The sequence below is a fragment of the Oryzias latipes genome, chromosome 20 (genome assembly GCF_002234675.1).
Source record: "Oryzias latipes chromosome 20, ASM223467v1".
In the NCBI taxonomy this organism is placed as follows: Eukaryota; Metazoa; Chordata; class Actinopteri; order Beloniformes; family Adrianichthyidae; genus Oryzias; species Oryzias latipes.
In genome coordinates this window covers 20761248-20782814 of record NC_019878.2, presented here as the reverse complement: position 1 = coordinate 20782814, position 21567 = coordinate 20761248, and the positions used below count along the sequence as shown (strand labels likewise).

Genomic DNA, 21567 nt, shown 5'->3' with positions numbered 1-21567 from the left:
CAGGCATCTTGAAAAAAACATGCCAAAAAATCTACCTGAATGCATCAAAGACTGCATTTCAGAGCCATCAAACAGGAAACTTTACTCTGATTACTTTGTTTCTTTTGGCCCCAGGGGATAAAATAGTTCCAGCATTTATTTGTTCACAAACCCCCTCAGAAATGTACAATTAAAGCATTTTTAAAAAGGTGTTTCTTTATTTATATATTCACAAGAAAAAGTTCTGACAATTTATTACTAAAAACTCTAACAAAGTTTGAACTGAATGAACCAAAAAAAAGAAGCAGCTGCTCCATGATTGCCCCTGAAATGCTTTTCATTATTAGTATTATCAGGCACCAATGTTTTTAATGGAAAAAAGTAGAAATATATATATATATATATATATATAATAAATATGTTTGACGAAACAAGAAAATTAAATAACTATCTAAATGCTTTTTAATGAGAATGTGGAGGTGAAAAATATATATTTTTAATGTTGACTGTGTTCAAGGTGAAATGTCAGGGACTTTTTTTTTGCTTTTGCACCTTCTTGTGTTCCTTATTTTTGAACCTATGGTATTATTTATTATGCCATCCTCTTCCAAAACAGAGGAGGCTCTTAAAAAGACAAAAAACAAACAAAGACTTTTCAACAGAAACGGCAAAATGAGCTCAGAGATGAAGTGCTGGGGAATGTTCTCCCATGATTCCTGCATTAGAAACCCAGAGAGGAAACTTAAAGTAACCTGAGGGTTTGAGCTGAAATCAAGGTTGGACCCTCCAAATCTGTGCAATCTCACCTATCTGAGTCAAAACAGAGTCAGAATTACTTTAAACCCATTTTTGATCGTCTGAAAACAAACAGATCTTTGCAGAACTTTATGGAATGAGATGAATGGAAGCAAATTAAGCTGAAACAACACAAACATGAAAACAACTCCATCAGTTCATCCAGTTCAAACCTTTTTCTAACTTTTATGGAGTTAGTAAAGTCAAATGTCATCAATATATGTTTACATTTTAAAAGAGTGAATCTATTTAGATCCAACAAAAACCTTTTTTGCCATAACATGATTTTTTTATGAAAATATTGAAAAAAAATAAACACTTCTTAACTAAAAGTCCTCTAAATGTTTATGTTTGTGAAATCCAGGGGTTTGCTGGTTTTCAGTTTTTATTTGTGAGGTGACACTTGAACGCAGCATCATAATAACATCTAGCGACCGTTAAAAAATAGGAATCAATGATGACATGCTTATTGTGGGAGAAAAAGAAAAAATGCAACATCTGTGTTCTAACTAGAGATCAAGTAAAAAAAAAAGATTAAGAAAATATATTTTTTGAGCTTCTGAAAGATAAAATGGTTAAAGTGATGTCACGTCTGTCTATTTTTCTTCTGAAATTTACGACGCCATCGTTTTTTTACCTAATATTTTAAAATCTACCAATGTTTTCACTGACACATTTGTTAATTTAGATGCACTTTTATCAGTTTAATTTGAATTTTTGTCCATTTCAGTTTTGAAAGAAATAAAGTGGCAGCAAACTAACATTAAAACTTAGTTGGTGTGTCGTCATTTTTAGACACACCAAAACCTCAGGAGAGCAATTTCAAAATAAAAGCCGGGGCGAATTAACCTTGAGCTACCACTCTTCTGTTATTTTATTTAGCTTTAGGCAAAAAACAAACAAATTTACAAAAAAACAACATCACGATTTTGTGTTGTCAGGAAATTAAATGGTCCATTTCAGATATTAAATGATTAAGATTCTTCTAAATTAATCTGAAATGAGCAAAAATCAAACACTACTGCTTATTTTCATGTCTGAACTCCAATTTCCAATCAATATTATATCACAGTAAATATGAATTTGGTCATTTATCCTTTAGGAAGTGAATTTGCGCTGTAGTTTTTCATCTTTTGAGAACTAAATCACAAAATTCATAGACATCATAAAATAATGTTTTCTTTTGGTAAAAGAAAAGTATAATATAGTTTGAACTATAATAAAGTTTGAACCAAAAACCAACCATGCTTTAGCAGAATGAACGTCCCCAGGTATGTCACCATTGAAGTTTCAAGTCATGTAAAGTCTGGGCCTGTTTAGAGAAGCTAATAAAGAGCCTGAAGAGCCAGTGAGCGATGAAAGCAGACAAGATGGAAGCATCTGTCAGTGTTCGTTGGCTGTGTGAGCTCAGAGCCGGAGCCCCAGAGCTACAGCGCCGTCCCTCCGCCCAAACCTCCAGTCTGCGCTGATGTTAACTAAACTAAAGCATGTGAAGTTTGCCCTGCTACTTAAAACATCAGCATGTCATGTCCAATGTCAAGCAAACAAAATAAAACTGTCTTTACGGCACGAGCAACAGCCGCAGAGTGTTTATTCTCAAACTAATGGCTTTTAATGTATGTTATAAATATTTGAATTATGCCGGGCCGTAAATATTTCATGTGCGATTTTTCCGACTTGGAACATTAGCCCGGCCTCATAAGAAGCACCGCCTTCTGTAGCGCTTCACATTTTATCGGCGTTTTGATGTTGATGTGATGAAAGTTTTAAAAGCTGCGTGAGAGGCGCCGCGGCACCTAAACATTAATGAGTTGTCAGCAAAGCGCATGCAATTTAAAAAGGCCACATTAACATTAATGCAATAATCAAACGGGCGGTTTGGCTCTTAATGCTTCAGAAAATGTCTTTGCATTGCACGATAAGTGACTTTTCCATTTAAATCTCCTGAAAAAGTAATATTTGGACCAATTATTCTGCCTAGACGGGCTCATTTGGGCTCCTATGCGAAATGCTAGTGAAGTGGAAAAACAGGACAAGTGATTGTCTGATTGTCTCATGAATCTGTAATGGTCCATTTATGACTAAACTGGAAGCTGTAAAACATGGCAATCTTATTAACAGATCATCGCCGTGGAGCTCTCTCGTGTCGGAGCAGAGGTAACAGCGATGCGCCTCAGTAATTATTCAATTGCTCTAAGTGCTTCTAGTAATACTCCTGTATGTTTTTTTTGCATAAGTAACCCTTCATGTTAGTGGATGAGGATGAGGAATGAGGGTGACAGGTCTGTTAAATATGCATTTAAGGTTTTTTTATCCTGTTTTCTGGACGCTCATTGGTGCATTTTTCATTCTAATCACCTTTTTTTTTTTTTTTTGTGGCGCTTACCTGCAGATGGCAGACTGGCTGTACGCCGGCCCCTCGGCGGCGCTGAGCGCCTGGCCCACCTGAGTCTGCGTCAGGCCCAGGGAGAGCCGGCGGATCTTGAATGCTTTGGCGAATTCCCGAATCTCCTCCAGGTTGACCCCGTCCACCTCGCTGGGGGCGGTCTGCGGATCTGCAATACAAACACGCGTTTTATTAGTCCTTTGTCCCCCCCCGTCACTCACTCTATTTTTCAGGGTGAATGGAGCAAACATACAGCTATAAGCAATCATGATGCGTCTCTAAACAACTTAAAAAATAGTCTCGCTTTGGGTTAAAACTCGTGTTTTGAAGAATGCATTCAAAGGAGGAGTGAATACATCTGATATGAAAGCATAGGAACAAAAAATCCTCTGTAGAGCTAAATCTTTCTTTTTTGATGAATACATTTTGTGAGTTAAAGACCCTATAGAGACATTATTCCATCCCAGTGACCCCGTTTTTGTGAGGTAGTTCAAAACACGCAGAAGTCTGTGCACTCCAACACAAAGAAGGAGCCCAATCCTTTTTGTAGATCGCCACAAATGATCTGAAAAGCTCCGCTTTTAAAGAATTTCTGCGCTAATAAAAAGTGATTTCACGTTGTACATCAATGTCAGGTGCCCTGGCATCCTGCTTACCAAAGCAAAAGTTTGTGCCTCTGAATTATTCATCCTGGTCATTATCAATGAATTATTAAAGGAATTCTCCAAGCGTATTTAAGCAAAAATCTATGCGGCTGCCATCTCGCCGCGCCTCATAAGTGATGTGGAGTATGTGCCGCGCTGCAGATGTGTGAACAGCGGGCAGTTGGAGGGACTGCAGACTCCGGGCACTCACAGCTCCAGGTCCCGTCGTCTGCACAGTGATGAGCATTTCTTCATCGTTCCCAGCGGAGGCTGTTTACTTAGTGGAATGAAAGGCTAATGGAAGCTCATCTGGCGTGCCTCTGCATCCATACTCTTTTTCTTATAAACCCACGGTTGGGGACTCAAATGTGACCCAAAATCCAAACCTGCTCTGCGAGAGTGAGAACTATTCCTGCAAAGTATCCCCATCAAGGCAGAACAGCCACTTCCTGATGGAGAATTCTTCAGACACCAAGTTTTGGTTCATGTTTAGCTTAAAAACCTGTTAAAGATGAGGGCGTTTGCAGGGTTCCTATGTGGAAAGATCTCAGAAAATGTGTCAGTGGCCTAGTGGGAGAGTGTCTGCCCTGAGAAGGGAAGGTCAACAGTCACAATCCACAGTCCAGTCATATCAAAAACTCATATTTTGGACTCAAAAGACATTTGACCAAGTTTGAAGTTGTTTAAACCTTTCTTTGCTCTTTCCAAACTTTTACCAAAATCCGCACAGTTTGGTCTCATTAAAAGTTAGGATCTAGAAATAATGAAATGATTTTAAAAATGAGTCTGAATCCTTTTTCTCCATACTCAATAGAAAAATTGATTTAAGACTCAAAAGTATAATTTCACTGTGATGTGTGGTTTATTTTTAAGGATATTATTTAAATATATAAATAAATTTGATTATTGTGATTCATTGTGATTGTTTTGTAAGCAGGGTTACTCAGAACTAACAAAAAAATACTCATTATTGGACTTTATAACAGTCATTTTGAAGTGATTGTACCCAGGTTGTAGCTTTTTTTTCCTTTTGAATGTTTGTGTGGATCTTGTGTTTCTAGATTTTTAAGTCTTTCAATAGGATTTCTTGCAAAGTGCTGCATGGACGAATAATTTTATATTTTCTTTAATTATTTCGTTCTTATGATTCGTGTTCTTTTCCTATTTCTAGGCTTCCTCTCCCAATGACCCAATGCCTCCCATGTTAGATTTGGAATTAGTTGATTTCACGCTATCAGGACTAAAAACACTAAAGAAGACAAACAACAAACATATACATCTATACAAAGATTTATCAAACTGATTATTTGTGACTTAACTTACAAATATAAAAGTAAACCAATACACTTCCATATGCATTCTCGTGTAAATAATGCCATTATAATTATGTTTAATCATAAATAGAGATGTCTATATTTATAAATATGAAACCCCGAGTCCTTTAATCTGAAGTTTGTCAAAAAAAAGTTGAATTGCTATCATGCCTTACTTAATACTTATTTTTTCCATAGTTATTATATTCTGGTTCATAATTACTCCACCACTCGTTTGCTAAACACCAAAAAAACATTTTTTAAGTCCTCCATTTCAGTATTTTCGTCTGCACTGCAAGTCTAGAGTTGCTGGCATTGGCCCGCAGCTGGATTCTTAGCAGTAAGTGGTTGGGTTAGGGGGGCTCAACTACCAAAGTGCGGCTGGGCCTGCAGGTCCCCGTTTCCACGGAGGGGATGGATCAAATATGCAGAACTAAAGTGAAACTTAAACTTAAACTTTAAATCTGCGATCCACCAACACTGGGGCTGTTTATTAGTTTCTCACAGCATGAACCATCAATTTAAGACTGAAAGATCCGGTCAATCCAAGAAGATTTGTAAATATTTGCAAGAACATGTGAGCAAAATGAATCTGATTTGCCTGACATTAAATAAGTTTTTACAGTTTTTTTAGGGAAACCCAAAAAAAGGGAAACTATTTTTAATGCTTTGTAAAGCATTAAAAATAGTTTGAATGATTGGTTAACTTCTAACTAATGGATTATATAACAAACGTAATGTAAGTAGTGCATAAAAGTGGCACAATATTTAAAAATTTATAATACATAGAAGATTTTAAAATTTTAAAATGATACAACATAAATGTTTTTGTCATTGGTTTTGCTTTTGATTTTTTAGGCTGAAAAATGTTTACATTGTGAGCACTTTGTGTTACACGTTCTTGAAAAGTGCATTATAAATAGTGTAAGAGATTTGATGTAAACCAGATGAAAATGTTATTTTATGGTGAAGTAGATCCAGTTTACTTTAGGAGGGTGCTTTAACAAAAAAAAATAGAGGGGGGATTATTCACTAAACCCAGCAACGATCACAATGTGTGCTTTTATTTAGAAAAAAACACATTTCTATTTGCACAAACAAAGTTTTTGCATTAAAGCTTGAATGTGTGCAGTTGAGCAAGGCATTTTACCCCAATAGTCCTCTCAAACTCTCACAAATGACTTGCTTCAAATAAATAACCTCAAAATAAAACAAATGATTGTCCTGCATTCCTCCCTCTGATTGACTTTTCCCATCTAATTGTTAACAGGAATTCTGTGGCATTTCGTTTATTTCAGCCTTTCTTTTTGTTTGTGGGCAGTGAACGCAGGAGCATTTGATTTTCTTGCAGTCTGACAGTTCCTGGACTTTGCTTTGCTGATGCGTTCTGTAAATGACTCTCAGCATTCTGCATAAAGCATTCGTACCGTTTACCGCAGACCTGAGCGTCTCCATATCTGCGCAGACTCAGAAATGGTTTATGAGATATTTTCCAAGTAAACATAAACTAAACACAGCGTCTGCAACAAGTTGATCAATTGCTCCTTTTTTTACTCTTTAAATTCAATTCAGAGGAGCTGTGGCCGCCGTTAAAACGAGTTTACACGGAGTTTGGGAGAATCGACTCTGACAAATGAAATTTATCTGAATAAAGGAGAGTTTTTTTAAGGCAGTGGCTGCATGGTGACAGGCTGCGGCCCAGTGATTTATAAGGCCTTCCACAAGCCCAAAGAACTCAGACAATAATGTTTATTATACAAAGAAAATACCACTTTTGATGCCTAACAATGAAATGAAATCAAAGAAGTGTCTCATGTTTAAAAATCTACTGTAGTGAATGTTAAATTATACAGTGATAGAAGAAAAGAAGCTTTGAAATGTTTGATTTCAACATATTTTAGACTGATTCAAGAAAAAGACCTGTACAAAAAAGTGCAAGTGTTCACAATTAGACAAAGTCTGATCCGACATTAATGTTGAACAGGATTAAATCAAATAATTCATCTAAGCAAACTAAGGATTTCAAAGAAAAAGAAAAAGAAGTGGTAGAATTTGATTTTGGTGGTTGAAATTTAAATTTCTATGGAAATTTGAAATTTAAGCTTAAAAAAAATCTAGAAACGTTGCTTTAGCTGAACTATTTCTAAAGCTAGGGAACACTTGTTTTGCAATTTTTCACTATTAATATTTTTTATTAATTTTATAATCTTTGTATGAATTTGTTTTCTTTTTTATGTTATTGCGCTGTGCGTTGCAGCAAGCAGCCACCTACAATTTAATTGTGCTCGCAATTACAACAACTTCTATTTTATTATTTTTTCTATTCTATTCTATTCTAAGTGTATACCTCGTTGGTTTGATGGAACAGATTACTAAAGCTAGTTTTGTTTTTAAAGACATTTCTAATAAAATGAGGTAAAATTAAACCTCTCTATGTTTAAGGTAGAAAACTTTGGAACAATTTCTGTTGTAGGTTAATTGTCATTTTTCCTGAAAATCTTTTTAAAAAAAGATTGATTGCTTTGAGAGTTTTTGACAAATCTTTCTGTGACACTGAGCCACATTAACAGCAACCAATAAAATCGAAGGAAACCACAGATTAGCTGCAGGTGAAATTCTCCTGCATCAGTCTGCTGCCTTCCAGCTGCTAACCCCCATGTTCTGTTTTATTGATTACTTCAGCAGGTTTGATTCTATAGAATAGAATAGAATAGAATAGAATAGAATAGAATAGAATAGAAAAGGTCTTTAATAATCCCTAAGGAAATTTAAAAATGGTCATCTGCTCACACTCATAAAACACACACACATTAGAAACAATAAAAAAAGTAAAAATAGCAATAGATTAAAAAGATAAATAATAGATAAATAAAATTAATACATTAATATAGATATATATATATATACAGTCCAGACCAAAAATTTGGACACACTTTTTCATTCAAGTCTGTATCTTACTGAGTGTACGTGTGTTGTATTAATTCTACCGATTTTCTTGTTGTCTTGATTTTATTGATACATCATTGTCTCTGCTCTGTGTTCCCGATGGCAGGGAAACTTTCTACCGGAAAAATAAACAACATTTGAACTTGATGAAGCATGTTTTTGGTGTTTTCAACATGCTGTTGTAGCATCATTCTGATTAGGGAGGACATTTATTTAAAAAAAATTAACCCTGGAGCACTATATCGCTGAGTGAATTTCACCCGAGCAAAACTATTTACAAGAATTTCAATATGTCACGTGTCAAGGAGTCTGTGCCTTCACCAGGGACGTCTCACATGTCCCAGAAATGAGTGGACCAAATACCAAGTTTCTAGTATCATTTGATAATTTTTTAGCAATTTTTTGTTCTCAAATTCCTAATTTTTTAGTAATTCTTGAGCATGTTTTTATGAACTTCCTGGGTTTTTCTTTTTCATTTTGTTACACATACCAAAGTGGAAAATAAAAGAAAACCACTCTTAATTTATCATGTGTTGTCATGTTCTGACCTATTTTTTATGACAAGTACCTTTAGTTGGGTATATGATTAAAAAATTACCTGGCAAAAGTGATGGTGTAACTTTTCATAGCAAATGTGTTCCAGGGTTTAGCTCAAACTTGCATTTATGAGTATCTTTTTGCAATTCTGGAGCAGACGAAAAATGCTGTTGGAAAAAGAGCTTTTTTGTGACAGAAAATGTGCTGGTCGGGCTGCTCCCTGCTCCACTATAGGGAGGGGTAAGGGGGGTGGGGTTGCTCTGTACCAATGGTTCCACCCACATCTCAGAGCTGAATTTCTAGTGTACCACTGCTGCTCTGCAGAAACTCTGTTCTAGAAAGTGACTGATTTTGAAGGAAATTGGCTAAAAACGGCGTGATCCTAATCAACAGGCCACTGAGAACATTTTCACAATGGACGAAATTGGAGTAGATCTTTAAAGTGGTTATTCATTCCCCATAAAATGTGAGGCGCAGAGTTCTTGTGAGGGCCGTCGGACACTTACTGCTGACGAGCTGCCCAACGCTGAGAGCCGAGGAGGATGAGGAGGTGGAGGAGGAGGAAGAGGCTTGGTGGAGAGGGCTCTGCCTGTGGGGCATGTGGAGCAGGTTGGGCTGCGTCGATGCGGGGCCCGTCTGCGCCTGCTGAGCCTGAGGCAGCTGGACCCACAAACACACACAGCTGACACCATGCATTAACAGTGCGGCGCCATCTGAATAATCATAACTTACAGTAATCATGTCAACAACGACAAATCCAATCAACCAATCGGCAGAGACTAAATTGGCCACTTAGACGCTAAGTGTTATAAGATTCACCTTTTAGCTGGTAACGATGTAATTACCGGCTGCAGTATTTAGACTGACAGAAGAAAACAGCGTCAATAGTTCACAGCAGCAGCTCCCGATTGCAAACTGAGTTTAAAAGGGAACTCTTGCTGTCTGTGCACCTAATACTTGCTCCTCTGCAGAAATCTGGTGGAAAGAGCAAACAGCTCATGACAATTAGAGCCTTTCTTTGTGTCGTCGGGCTTGTGAAGACACTAATAATGGCAGCTTCAATGTGAAATAAAAATGTGGACCCAGCAGTCCCCCGCATCTAACATAATTCATGATCTGTCATCTTCGTGCTCTGATGGCAAAAAAAAGAGAAAAAAAAGATGTATTTTCATGTTTTATGCACATTTGGATTGCTTTTACAAGATCAAGATGGTATGTCTCCACTTTTAAAGCCAAAAGCTGTCTTCGCCAAACACTAGGCTGGATTCTCTTCTCCTTCTTTGCCATTAATTATTTTTTCTGTGGCATGTGTTTGTTTGGATGGTGGTGGTGGTGGGGGGGTGTCAACAGCGATGCACACACTGTCAGGACGGCTGACAGGCCCCGAGAATTATCTAGCTTCACTGGAAATATTTTAGACTGCAGGCTCTGACAACCGTAAATTATGCCCACAGAACAACGCGTACAAGCGTGGCTTTGAAGTGCAGACAAAAGCATAAACATTATTACAAATGCATTAATTCATTCAAGAGTATGATCTGCTGTTTGGACTACCACAATTAGGTTTCCATCTGCAGGCAGAGTTCATCCATTCTGCTCTGCAGAGGCCTTCAACGGGAACCTTTACCCTGTAATTCAGAGCTGACATCATCATTACTGAGTCAATAACCTTCCCATTGTGCATGTGTCAGTGTGCGCGCAATCGTGCATCGTATAGATTGACAAATTGGGAGGAGTAAAGGGGGTTTGCGCTGCTTATGGTGCGAAATCAGGTGTGCAAAAGGCGAGAAAAAAAAAACCCTCTGAAATGTGTTTACGCAAAACAAAAAGGTTTTCGTTCAGGTCAGAGGCAGCCAATCAGGAAGGGGTGCAAGGAGGAGTGTTGGAGTTTTAAGTAAAGTGATGAGAAGTGGGATTTGTTTTTTTATTTAGGTTGGGCTCTGTAGGGGTTGAAGAGTCTCTCTGTGGCTGGATTTGATAGGTTGGCAGACGGATATCTTCCAAACACACAGCTACTGTTTTTCAACTGGAATGATGCAAATGAGAGCTATGAGAGTATAAGCAGCAAAAATAGGAGAAGTTTAGTAGGAAAACAGCAACTAATGAATGAGCAGGACTCCAGTTTGACTCCACTAGGTGTTGCTCATTCCACAGTTTTGGAAAACAACCCCCTTGATCAGTTTAAGAAGAATCCTCCGCAGGCGCTGTTCCTGCACACGCGTGTGAGTGTGTTTGTACATGAGCATATATGTTACCTGCTGTCCAGGCTTGATTGGTGACAGCGTGATTCCCTGGGTGTTGATGACAGGCAGGATCTGATTGCCGATCACCGTGGCGATGATCTGGCCTTGAGCGTTGGTCAGAAGCTGAGGTGTAATTGGCTGTACCTGCAGCGCTGGGTTGCCACCCCCTGATTGGCTGGAGGGCCCTGCAGAGTTGGGCATCAGTGGGATTGTTCCAATTATCTACAAAGGGGGGCAGAGCATAGATGAAATCAGCTTTACGGCTTTGGAGGCAGAAAAGAGGGTAAACAGAGTGAGGAAATAATGTTTTTCGTGTTGCTGTGATGGTTTTTTTAAATTTGTATTTTATGTTTTAGGAACCTTGATGGTTTTTTGTGGGATTTGAGCAGAAAAAACACGCAGAAACGTCCGCTGATCGTCTGTCACTGATGGGGTTTTAAAGTCTGGAGCAAGTGACGCCAGAGCAGACTGCTGGGAGCGCACTGCAAAGGTCAGCGCTGAATACCTGTGTGTGTGATGGTGCACACCACTGACTGTATTATCCATCACCAGGGCCGGGACCGGAATGAAAGTGTGTGTTTGTGCTTAAGTGTCTTTGTCTGTCCCTGGTGAGAAGAAGTGAAGCTGCCGAGAGACACGGACCCTCTTTTCACCCGCTTGCACACGCATAGGCAGACAGGAGGAAGTGCAAGAAAAAAAAGAAACAATAAAAGGGGCAAAACAGGAGCATCAGAGAGCGTGTGTCTCTAATTCAACTCCCAGGGGTACTTCACCCCCCCCTGGCATCTTATGCTCTCCTCTGGTTCGTGGCTGTAATCAGGAAGGGCAGATCAAAGGGGGCAGCAGAACGTTTTAGCTCTCAGAGCTGCCCAAGTGTGGCCAAGAGTGGCGCTTTAGAGGGGGACTTAGTGCCTCTTCACCATGATGAAGGTTAATGTCATCCAGGGACCGGTTCCGGGCTGCTGCAGCACTGCCGCCCTGCTGGCAGGGCTTCTCCACAGGAGCCTCATTACACCAAAGCTCAACCTGGCAGAGGACCTCCATTTGCTACGATCTTGGACTTCTATTGGTTCTGCTCCACATCCAGCACAGAACCACAAACATTTCTTTTCCAGGCCCTCCCTCTCACTGCCTGTACTGCCGCCAAAGCTCATGTTTCAGCCCACCGTCCTCCTCCCCCTCCCCACCACCCCACTCTTTGACATAATAGGGAGGGATGTGTAAGAGAAAGGTGGGCCGACAATCTGTAATTCATCCTCTCCACGGCTCATTTGCTTATGTTGCTTCGCATTAGGGGAGAGATAATTTATTTCTCTCTCTGCGCCGGCTCTGTAAATTCCCTGTAATGCCCTCCTGCCACTTAGCATATTTTATTGCCCCGCCTGACGCCTGTGTCTCCTGAGTCCCACTGATCCAGCTTTGCATGCCACAGTGGCAGAGAACTTGTTCTGCTCAATTATTCATCATCATCGGACTAAGTGGTTGTTCTATAAGCATAATAAAGGAGCGAGCAACTGACATCTCAGCGCTCACCCCCGCGCGCCGCGCTCCTCCATCGGAGTCCCGCAGCAGATGTTTTACGGCAATGCCACACATCTTCACTTAGGCTAACGCGACTGCAGTTACCTCAAAGCAAGAAGAAAGGACGGCATTTCAAACTTGCATTCTGTCTATTCTCTGACACATGAGAGGATGGAAGCTTAAAATATTAGGTTTAACTTTGGGTTTGGGATGAAAAAAATCGGAAATAAATAATTATTGTGATTTCTAGAATGTAAAATACTTGGAAGACGAACAAATCAAATTAATTAAGCAAGTTTTTAGCACGAGCATCATCAAACAAGTTTAGATTTTAAAACTACAACGTGATAAATGATTGATAAATGGAGTATTAAGCCAAATGCAAACAGTTAAAGACCCACTCAGATGAAAATTGTGTTTTTTAACATGTTCTTGTGGCATTTTTTGTCGATTGAGGACATAATTTAAAAAGAAAAATTACCAGTAAGCTCCAAATAGCCTTTCTGAGTATTTCATTATTCAAATTGTTGTGAATGAGAGATATGAGAGTATAAGCAGACGAAGCAGACGACAAAAAGAGCTTATTTGTGACCTATAAAATATGCTGCTCCCTGCTCTGCTTCATTCTGATGCATCTACTTGCAGACAAATAGATCCATGTACGTCTTAGTTTTCTTAGTCTGAGCTGGAATCAGGCTCAAAACTTTACGGCCAGATAGCTCCGATATCGCTCGCCGTTTTTATTGCGCCGCTAACGTTAGGTTGGGGTGTGAGGAGCTGTAAGTTAGCAACTGTAAACAGTTAGCTCTCAATTATGTGTGATGGGGAGGGGGGCCTGCCCACAACTCAGAGGAGAATTTCTGATGAACAACTGCCACTCTGCTGAAACTACAGTACAGACCAAAAGTTTGGACACACCTTCCCATTCAGTAAAGACTTTTGGTCTGTACTGTATGTCGTAGAAAACAACAGTTTTTTTTTTATTTTGGCTCGAAAAGTTATGAATAAAAGACAGCTAAGAATGCCTTTAAAATAAATCAAGACATCTGAGTGGGACTTTAAATGGTCAAAATAATGTTTATCATTAAACTTATTCTTAATGGAGTTATATAATAACAGATAATAATTATTTCTTATATATATTTTTAAACTACAACAATAAATCTAAAAATTATGTTTTTATTGTCTAAAAAAAATCTCTAAAAACTTTGTTCACCTCCCGCTCTTTTGTTTTTTTTTAAAGTTTTTATATAGCTGCTCTGATCTTTAATTCCCCCCCAAACCTACATTGCTTTCAAACAACCAGCAGGAAATGAACTCATTATGCAGCCAGCAGGAATTTGATGGAGACGTGAAATCATTTCCATCGCCAAACATCAGCTTGCAGGCCTCTCAGGGTGCAATTTCATCACCCGGCTAATTCATAAATAAACAGCCTTCAGGGCCCCTGTCTCATTCACAGGTTAAGTCCATCTCCTAACCTAACTTGCAGTCATTTCGCCCCTAGTATTTGCCTCCTGCACCGGTTCATCAGCTGGAATGTGAGAAATGTACAGCTCCTCAACCAGCAGAACTCATTAATGTGATGTCGCTCTTGTTTCCACGGGAATGTCATCTCATCTCTCCAGCCAGGCAATCTGTGTCTTTAGCCATGGTCACCGGGCGAAATCTCAGCCCATTTTCACTCCTCTGCCGTTCACAGGGCGAATTTAGACTCAAGAGGGGAAATGTCTGGAGTTCAGACATCTCAAGGCCCAAAGCCAGCTAAATTAAAAACTCCAATTCTTTTTTTTGTCCTATGCTTTCAAACAAAATATATTTATGCAATAAAAATGTCTGCTTTTCTTGTTTTCTACAACAATATTCCAACAACATAGTTTCGTTTTGGTGCCATTCTTCTAAGAAAACAAGCTATCAGGGAACTTGCACTGAATTGACAGTTTTTGGAAAGTAAAATGATCAATGTTTGCAGCCTTACACTACTATTACAAGGTCAATAGCAGTTTACACAGTGGTTACACTTAATCTAAGGGCTGAGGGCTTCCATCAATACACGGGGCATACTTGTTTTGTAGTTCACTTTCACCAGGCTGCTCGCGTTTTCCAGGTTTATAAGTTGTCTCCCACTATTATAGTGGCTAACATTGTTTTTCCAGGAATTATTTGGTAAAAATTGAGAATTTTGGGGCTGGTTTGATCCGGAAGCAGGATTAACCCAACTGCGGATGTAAATTTAAAAGTGTTTGCACCTTTCAGACTGTTTAAAATCAGGAAACAGCCCCCAAAGTCTATGATACACAATATAGTATTAATGGTATGATAAAGTAGAGGGATGAAAGTGTGCATTTACTCTGAAAAGAAGCAAAAATGCCATTGATTTGAAAAAGGAAAAGAATGTTTTGAAGTGAGGGTGACTTAATAATTGTGGCTTTTATCCACAGCCTTAATCACACTTGTAGAGAGGCACTGGGAATAAAACAGCCGCATTGATTTTCCTTAGAGAATAAAACAAAAAAAGAGCTGGAGCCAATATAATTAAGGTCTAAAAACATGCTGGACTCCAAAAGCCTGTCAGAGTTGACACTTTTCAAGGTTCACAGAGCTGTTGCTTATGAAACAGGTCCTGTAAAATAAATTTTGAGACCAGTGACATTATTGGTTGTTGATAAATGGAATATAATTTCAAGGGAAGGTGCAAGGATGATAAAAAGTGTTCCTTAAAATCCCGCGTGAATGGATAAAACCAACATTTATCTGCTTATTTAAGCCTCCAGCTTTATGTAAGTGAGGTGGTAGCCTGTAAATTGCTTTTGGTATTTGTGAATCAAAGTAAGGGCAGGGTCTTTTGATAGGGTGGTGCCGATATCAGAACCCTCTGCCTGAATGGCGCTGTGGAATAATGAGGTGGGGAGCAAAAGGCTGTAGCCCTGGGCTTTGACCGTCTCTGTGACCTGATTATGTCAGGGAGTGTCAGCCACCAAAACACTACAAAAGCACAGTGCATCCCATCAAGTCCAAAGCCACAGTGATCTGCTCCGAGGCGCTGGAGGCACCGTGTGCGCCAGGAGAGTCCATACTGTCTCATTAGCAACATTTAGGATCAAGTGCCTGGCCATGGACACATCTACTACATGCAGATCAGCAGGTGAATCTACAAACAAGAAAAAAACATTAATTATAGTGAACTAAAAGGATCCTCCTTTAGACGTGCTGTGTACACCTGAGATAAGATGATTCATTAGATAGAGTCCCACCATGACAAGCATCATCGTTCAAGCCTCTGGCTACTGATGTAACAATTCTGCAGCCACCCTTAAATACGACAAGGTCAGCATTTTACTTTGACAGGCAGATAAGAGGAGGACAGGCTTGTTTATTCTAAAACATGGGAAAGCTACAGCAGACAAAAGACAAAGACAAAAATTCTGGGTAATCTATCTCTACAAATATCCATTCATGACTGAATGCACTGCAAAAACACAAATGATCACCAAGTATTTGTTGCACTTTAAACATCTTATTCTGTATGTAGAGCCGGCAACAGAATTAAAAACTTGTATAGCGATGTGTGAAAGCGAAAGTTCTGGATACGGAAGCCCAAAATTCTGGTCTATGCTTGTTTATATGGACTTTTCATAAAAAGTGGCCGCTTGATCGCAAATTGACGCAGCTTTAGGTTAAATTTTGCTAAATTTCCACACACCTTTTACCCAGTGAAAATAAATTTTAGAAATAGTGAGCAACCCCTCCAAAAAATGATGAAATCACAGCGGGAGAAAATGTAAAAAAAATAAAATAAATAATAATAATCAGTTGGGCCAAAATCTCTTATGATGCTCCAAAAAAAAAAAAAAGCACAATTAAGTTACGAAGAACATTTTTCTCGCAAAACATCTTCAGACGCAATGCATTATGGTCTATATTCGCCAATCTAGTGAGCGTCGATGCACACTTGTTTTCCGTAGAGACTTCTGGGAAATTTCTAGGGCACTGGACTTTGGAATTGTAGATTTGGAGAGCACTACAAAATGGCGAACGCATTATATAGTGCACTATGTAGTGCGTAGTGAAGGAATTCGAGCACAACATCTTGGAACAAAGAACCTCTTACAGGTGATTATAATGACTCTAAAGGTGTGAACAACCAGCTGACTGATTATAAATTCTTGAGACTCTCCACCAGTCCACCAGAAGTGATAAGCATCCTGTTGCCTTTGAGAAGAAAACATGCCTCGGTTTATTTTAAGAAATCTTAGTGCTGACTTTTTCTCTTATAACAAAGGAAAACATCATGTATACAGTATTTTTTAACCCGTTTTGAGAACGACATGGTATCCAGTGTGAAGTGCAGTAACAGTAACTGATCAGTGGTCATGCTGGTTTCCCGTGAACTGCACATACCTGTCCTTGCGCATTGGTGACAAGCTGCCCAGTGGCGCCTTGCAGGCTTGACAGGGTGTTTCCAAACACCTGGGAGCCGGCGATGGAGCCCATGGCTGCCGCCGCCGCTGCTACTGCTGCCGGGCTGGCCAGAGGATTCATCTGAGGAGGGCACGGGCATCATTCGTCAGAGTTACATCTGCTCATGTCACCAGCACAGATGCTCAAAGCAGGATACAAACTCCTGAGGAAGGCAGCTAACATGCTTCACACTTTTGTTTGTTGCCAGGGCCTAGAATGGACTAACTACAGCGAGGTCTGCAGAGTCCAGCAGCATTATGAGCGTTACGAGCGCTATGCAGTCCATCATACAGCTCCCAGAGGTCTGTGCTTGTGGACCCAGTGGGAGGCTCAAGGGTAGGGAGGAGCAGCGAAAACTGGATGGTGGCTGAGAATAAGTGGCCATTTTACCACTCTAAGTGCTTTCTCTGGCCCCCGGGGCTCCCCACGGGCCCCGCTCTCGTCTTTCCACCGCCAGAAATGGCCCACCCGCTCCTTGATCTCACAATAGAGCCAGCCAGCACGGCCATGCATCACTGTATCGTCAGCTGCTTCAATGCGCTTCGACGCAGAAATCCTCCTGTGTCTTTAGACCCGAAACAGTGATACAGTTAAAGCAGAGGACGGTTTAAAACGACCGTCTTTACCCTTCGCTGTAATGGACTCGTGTGGTTGTGAAAGGAAGCTGTTTGCATCCAGGCCAAGTTGTAGAGGCCCGCCACATTGCTGAGATTACCCATATAAATCAAGCAAACCTCTTATTAGGCAGTGAAAATGCACTGCTGATTTGGTTGTAGTGCAGCAGAGGAAACTTATGAAGCTGAGTAAGTAGATCAAAGACCAGAAGGAGATGGGCGACCTTCCAATTACTCATCAGAATAAAAAACTGTGCATTAACCAGACAGAAATGTCAATCTTATATGGAATTAAGATTTGTAAACTCTTTGATGAAATCTACAAAAGAAATTGCTAAATCTTTTTTTTTTAATTAGAAGATTTGGCAAGTTTATGGTCACAACAATGTTAGTTTAAGATGCAAAAATACTGACATGAATGTTACACAGTGTGTAGCTGTAATATAAAGAATCAATTATCACTCAATTGGGCATGTTTTATGCATCAAGTTTTCCTTTAAATATGAATAATAATAAGTGTGTGTTTTTTTCACCAAAAAGCTTTAAAAATTAGCAAAGCTTTTTAATTGTTTTCTTTAATTATACATACAACCGAATTACAGAAACAATCAGTAGCCATAATGAACAAATACAGAATAAAGATAAAACAAAATAATAATACATTTTATGGTTTTATCAGGTTGAATTTATGTTAAATAACTTTTATTCAAACTGTTATAGACTTTTATGTATAAAATATGTTGCCGGGCAGAAGAGTGCATTACATCATTTTTTGTTTTGTCTTGTAGAAGAATCCCAAATGTTATAGAATCTCTAGAAAAAAGAGAAAACATTTTTGGCTTTCCCCAGTTTGTATATAATTCCAGCATGTTCGTTTTTTGGTGCACTCAAGAATTGCTTTGGGTAGCAAAGTTTATCCCACCGAGAGTGTTTTTACGATTTCACGCTTTAAATGAGCAGAAAAAGCCCCTCTACTGCCCCTTGTGGGATGATGATGCACTGCAGGGCAGGAAATATGGACCAAGTTTTATACAATAGGTATGTAAGGAAAGTTTGGATCATGCTAATGAAACAGGCATCTCAAATTTTAAATAAAATATAAATCACTATATAGGGCTAAAAGGAGGCAGCATCCTCACTGCTGCTAATACATGTTGGCCGCTAAAGAGGAAATGAGAAGTTCATCCACAAATTTCAAAGAAAACGTGCAGCTGCAGACACTCTTTCAACTTCCCGCTTCGCTTTTAGTGCTTTGTTGAGATTTCAGCTTTGTTCACCTGAGATAATTCATTTGCCATTTATCTTTTATCTTTTATCCCACCACCGTATATTATTACACTTTCTGAAATCAAATGATGAAAAAATGCCACTGAGCGATCGATACTTTTTCATTGACAGTAAAGGTTAAGCACATTAAGAATGACACTGCATTTGTCTTATGAAATCATATTTCATGTTGGTGGCCTCAAATTGGCCGTGATTGATATTGCCTCCTCTCTTCTGAAAGTCATCCAGTTTTTCCTTGATAACCGCAGGATTGTCTTTTATGTGTTCAGCGTTAGTCATTCGGAAATCACGATCATTTTAAATAAGAAAATATATAAATAATCTAGCGGGATTTATTCTCATCCATTACAGTTGAAAGCAAGTCAGTGCAAACTTTTGGAACTGAAAGAAAGCTAAAGAATACAACCAATTTCCTAAGAAAACTGAAAAAAAACAACCTGAGTTGATGATTATGAAATAAAAAATAAAGCCTTTAAAACTTATAAATCTCTGTAGAAGTAAGAAATATTTATTGATAAATTTCATTTCATCCCTAAAGTGTTCAATTGTCCTCAAAAGTCACAAATAATCCTAGATGATCCTCAGTGGGACATTTGCGCAGTGATATTGGATAAATTCATCAAATTGTCACATAAGCCTCAGCATTCCTTACAGCACAAAGAGTATGAAAACTTTGTTTTTTTTTGTAATTGTGCTTGTTGTACAAATCCCACAGCAGCTTGTTTCTTACTAATGTGGCACAAATTTAACAGGGAAATGACCTGGCTTTTCAAAATAAAAATTACATAGAGATAATCTCCTAAACGGGCATTGATTCTCACATCTTTATGTTAAAAATGTTTACGTTTACATTAACAGGTAAAAAGGAACTCAAAAAGCTGAATTATAACAAAAGACATTTTTGCTCAAAACCTTAAAGAATATTTATTGAAGTTCGAAAGCAGAGCAGGTAACATAAAACCTGGATTATCTCCTCATCCTGTCATGAAAGCATTTTTTTTTGTTATCAACATGTAATTTAAAAAGAAAATCTGCATCAAATCAAATGACTAATTGACAAGTACCTTTTATTAAAAAATCTTTATTTGTAGGGGATAATTAATCACGTTTTAAAGTAATCATCGAGGCAAATTGTGACCACAGCAATGTGTGTCAGACATTATTACAAATGTCAATCAAAAGCTAACGTGAGATCATGTAAACAGAGAGCTCTCACTTATGGGTGACGGGAAGGGAGGGCGGGCAGCTCTGCCCACAACCCAGAATAGGAGTTCTAATAAGCTCCTGCTGCTCTACAGAAACTATGTCCTAAACAACACAGTTTTGTTTTTAGCTAAAAATGGCATAATGATAATCAAAAAACCACTGGGAACGCTTTGAAAATAGGTCAAAAGAGGATCAGAGTGGGAAATTAAGAGTCAGGTGGGCAGAGTTAAACTGAGGTCACAGTTCAACCCTCTGATAATGTGATGTGTGGTGCACACACCTCAAGGCGCCCTTAAAAATCTGCCTTGCTTTATGTCATTGAGTGATAGGGTGTTGGAAAAGCCTTCAGATTTATTCCAAACATTATCATTTAGTGCCATTTGATAATAGGTCTGCCAGATGCCATGTTATTCTGCTAAATCCAGATGAAAAGAGATTAGGTTTTATTGCCACATCTCTGGGTAATATGGATAACAGTTAGGATGAGACGCAGGAATAAGGAGAGGAGAAGCTGTGTTCAACACCTAAACAAGTGATTTTCCACCACGGTAACTCCTCTCAACACCTCGGCAGGAGGCACAAAATGACAGGCCTGGCCCAGCATTTGTACTGATTGCATGTGCTGGAGGAGATAAACAGCGATCTTTCAGTTTCCAGGAGCTGCATGTTAACCAATGTGTTTCTGTCACCACAAAAAAGGGTATCAGATACATCTGTCAGGTGTTAACAAGACAGAATAGCAAGAAAAAAGCTAAATATTTGTGTTAATTAACCAAAAATATTGCAAAATTTCATTTTTGTTATTATTTGACACAACTTTAGCACCTTTAACGCCACAATTTCTCTCAATAAACCTGAACAGAGTCTGGGATCCGCAAACTCTAAACAAAAAAAAAAATGTTTGAATAACTGAAAAAAAGGGAAATCTAAATTCCCCCAGACAATCTGTCCCCTGTTTCACCATGAGGGTCACCCGCTGCAACGACCTATGCAATCTCAGGAATAGGAGGGAAAAAAACATGCCCACAAAACCGTGAAGAGACCCCATGAAACTAAAATTGTCTGATCCAAACCAACCAGAGTTTACTCCTTCATGTGGCTGTTTTGAATGGGCAGCAGAGGCAAATGGACAAGTGTATATAGGAGCCTCATTTGTTGATGCTGAGGCTCTAAGGACACGTAAAACCTATTTTCTGCTTAACTGTGAGCTAAAATTTCAATAAAGGCTCACCTGTTTGGAATGAAAAACCTTTATGAAACCACCTGGAGTGTCTTTGCAAATTATAAATTATAGTAGGAGCTATTTTAAAAGCATTTTAAGAGGTCTTTTAATTATGATTATGCAGTTTCAGCCAAAAAAAAAAAAAAAACTGGGTTATTTTCTAAGACATAGTTTCTGCAGAGCAGCAGTAGTTCATTACAAATTCACCTCTGAGTTGTAGGCAGGACTCTTGGCAAAGAGCAATTCTGCACCCCTTCCTGTCATAATATATTTTATATATTTCTGACAGTCATATCAAATGATAAACTTTGATATAATGATGATAAACCACCAGCAACTTGTTGTTTTATGATTCTACCCCCCCCCACTTCTTTAAATATCTTCCAACTTCCTTAACTCCCCCTTTTTCCCCT

General features: G+C 38.9%; 1 protein-coding gene across 2 annotated transcripts in view; it reads right to left on the bottom strand.

The window, feature by feature from the left end:
• The window catches only part of pou6f2 (POU class 6 homeobox 2), an 88226-nt gene that overhangs the window by 3200 nt on the left and 63459 nt on the right, over window positions 1–21567 (bottom strand). For both annotated transcript variants that reach the window (XM_023950118.1, XM_023950117.1), the window contains exons 6-9: window positions 16766–16906; window positions 10856–11065; window positions 9107–9260; window positions 3161–3329 (exon numbers count right to left, since the gene is read on the bottom strand). In XM_023950118.1, the coding sequence (XP_023805886.1) occupies window positions 3161–3329; window positions 9107–9260; window positions 10856–11065; window positions 16766–16906 (674 nt within the window). The remainder of the gene's footprint in view (window positions 1–3160; window positions 3330–9106; window positions 9261–10855; window positions 11066–16765; window positions 16907–21567) is intronic.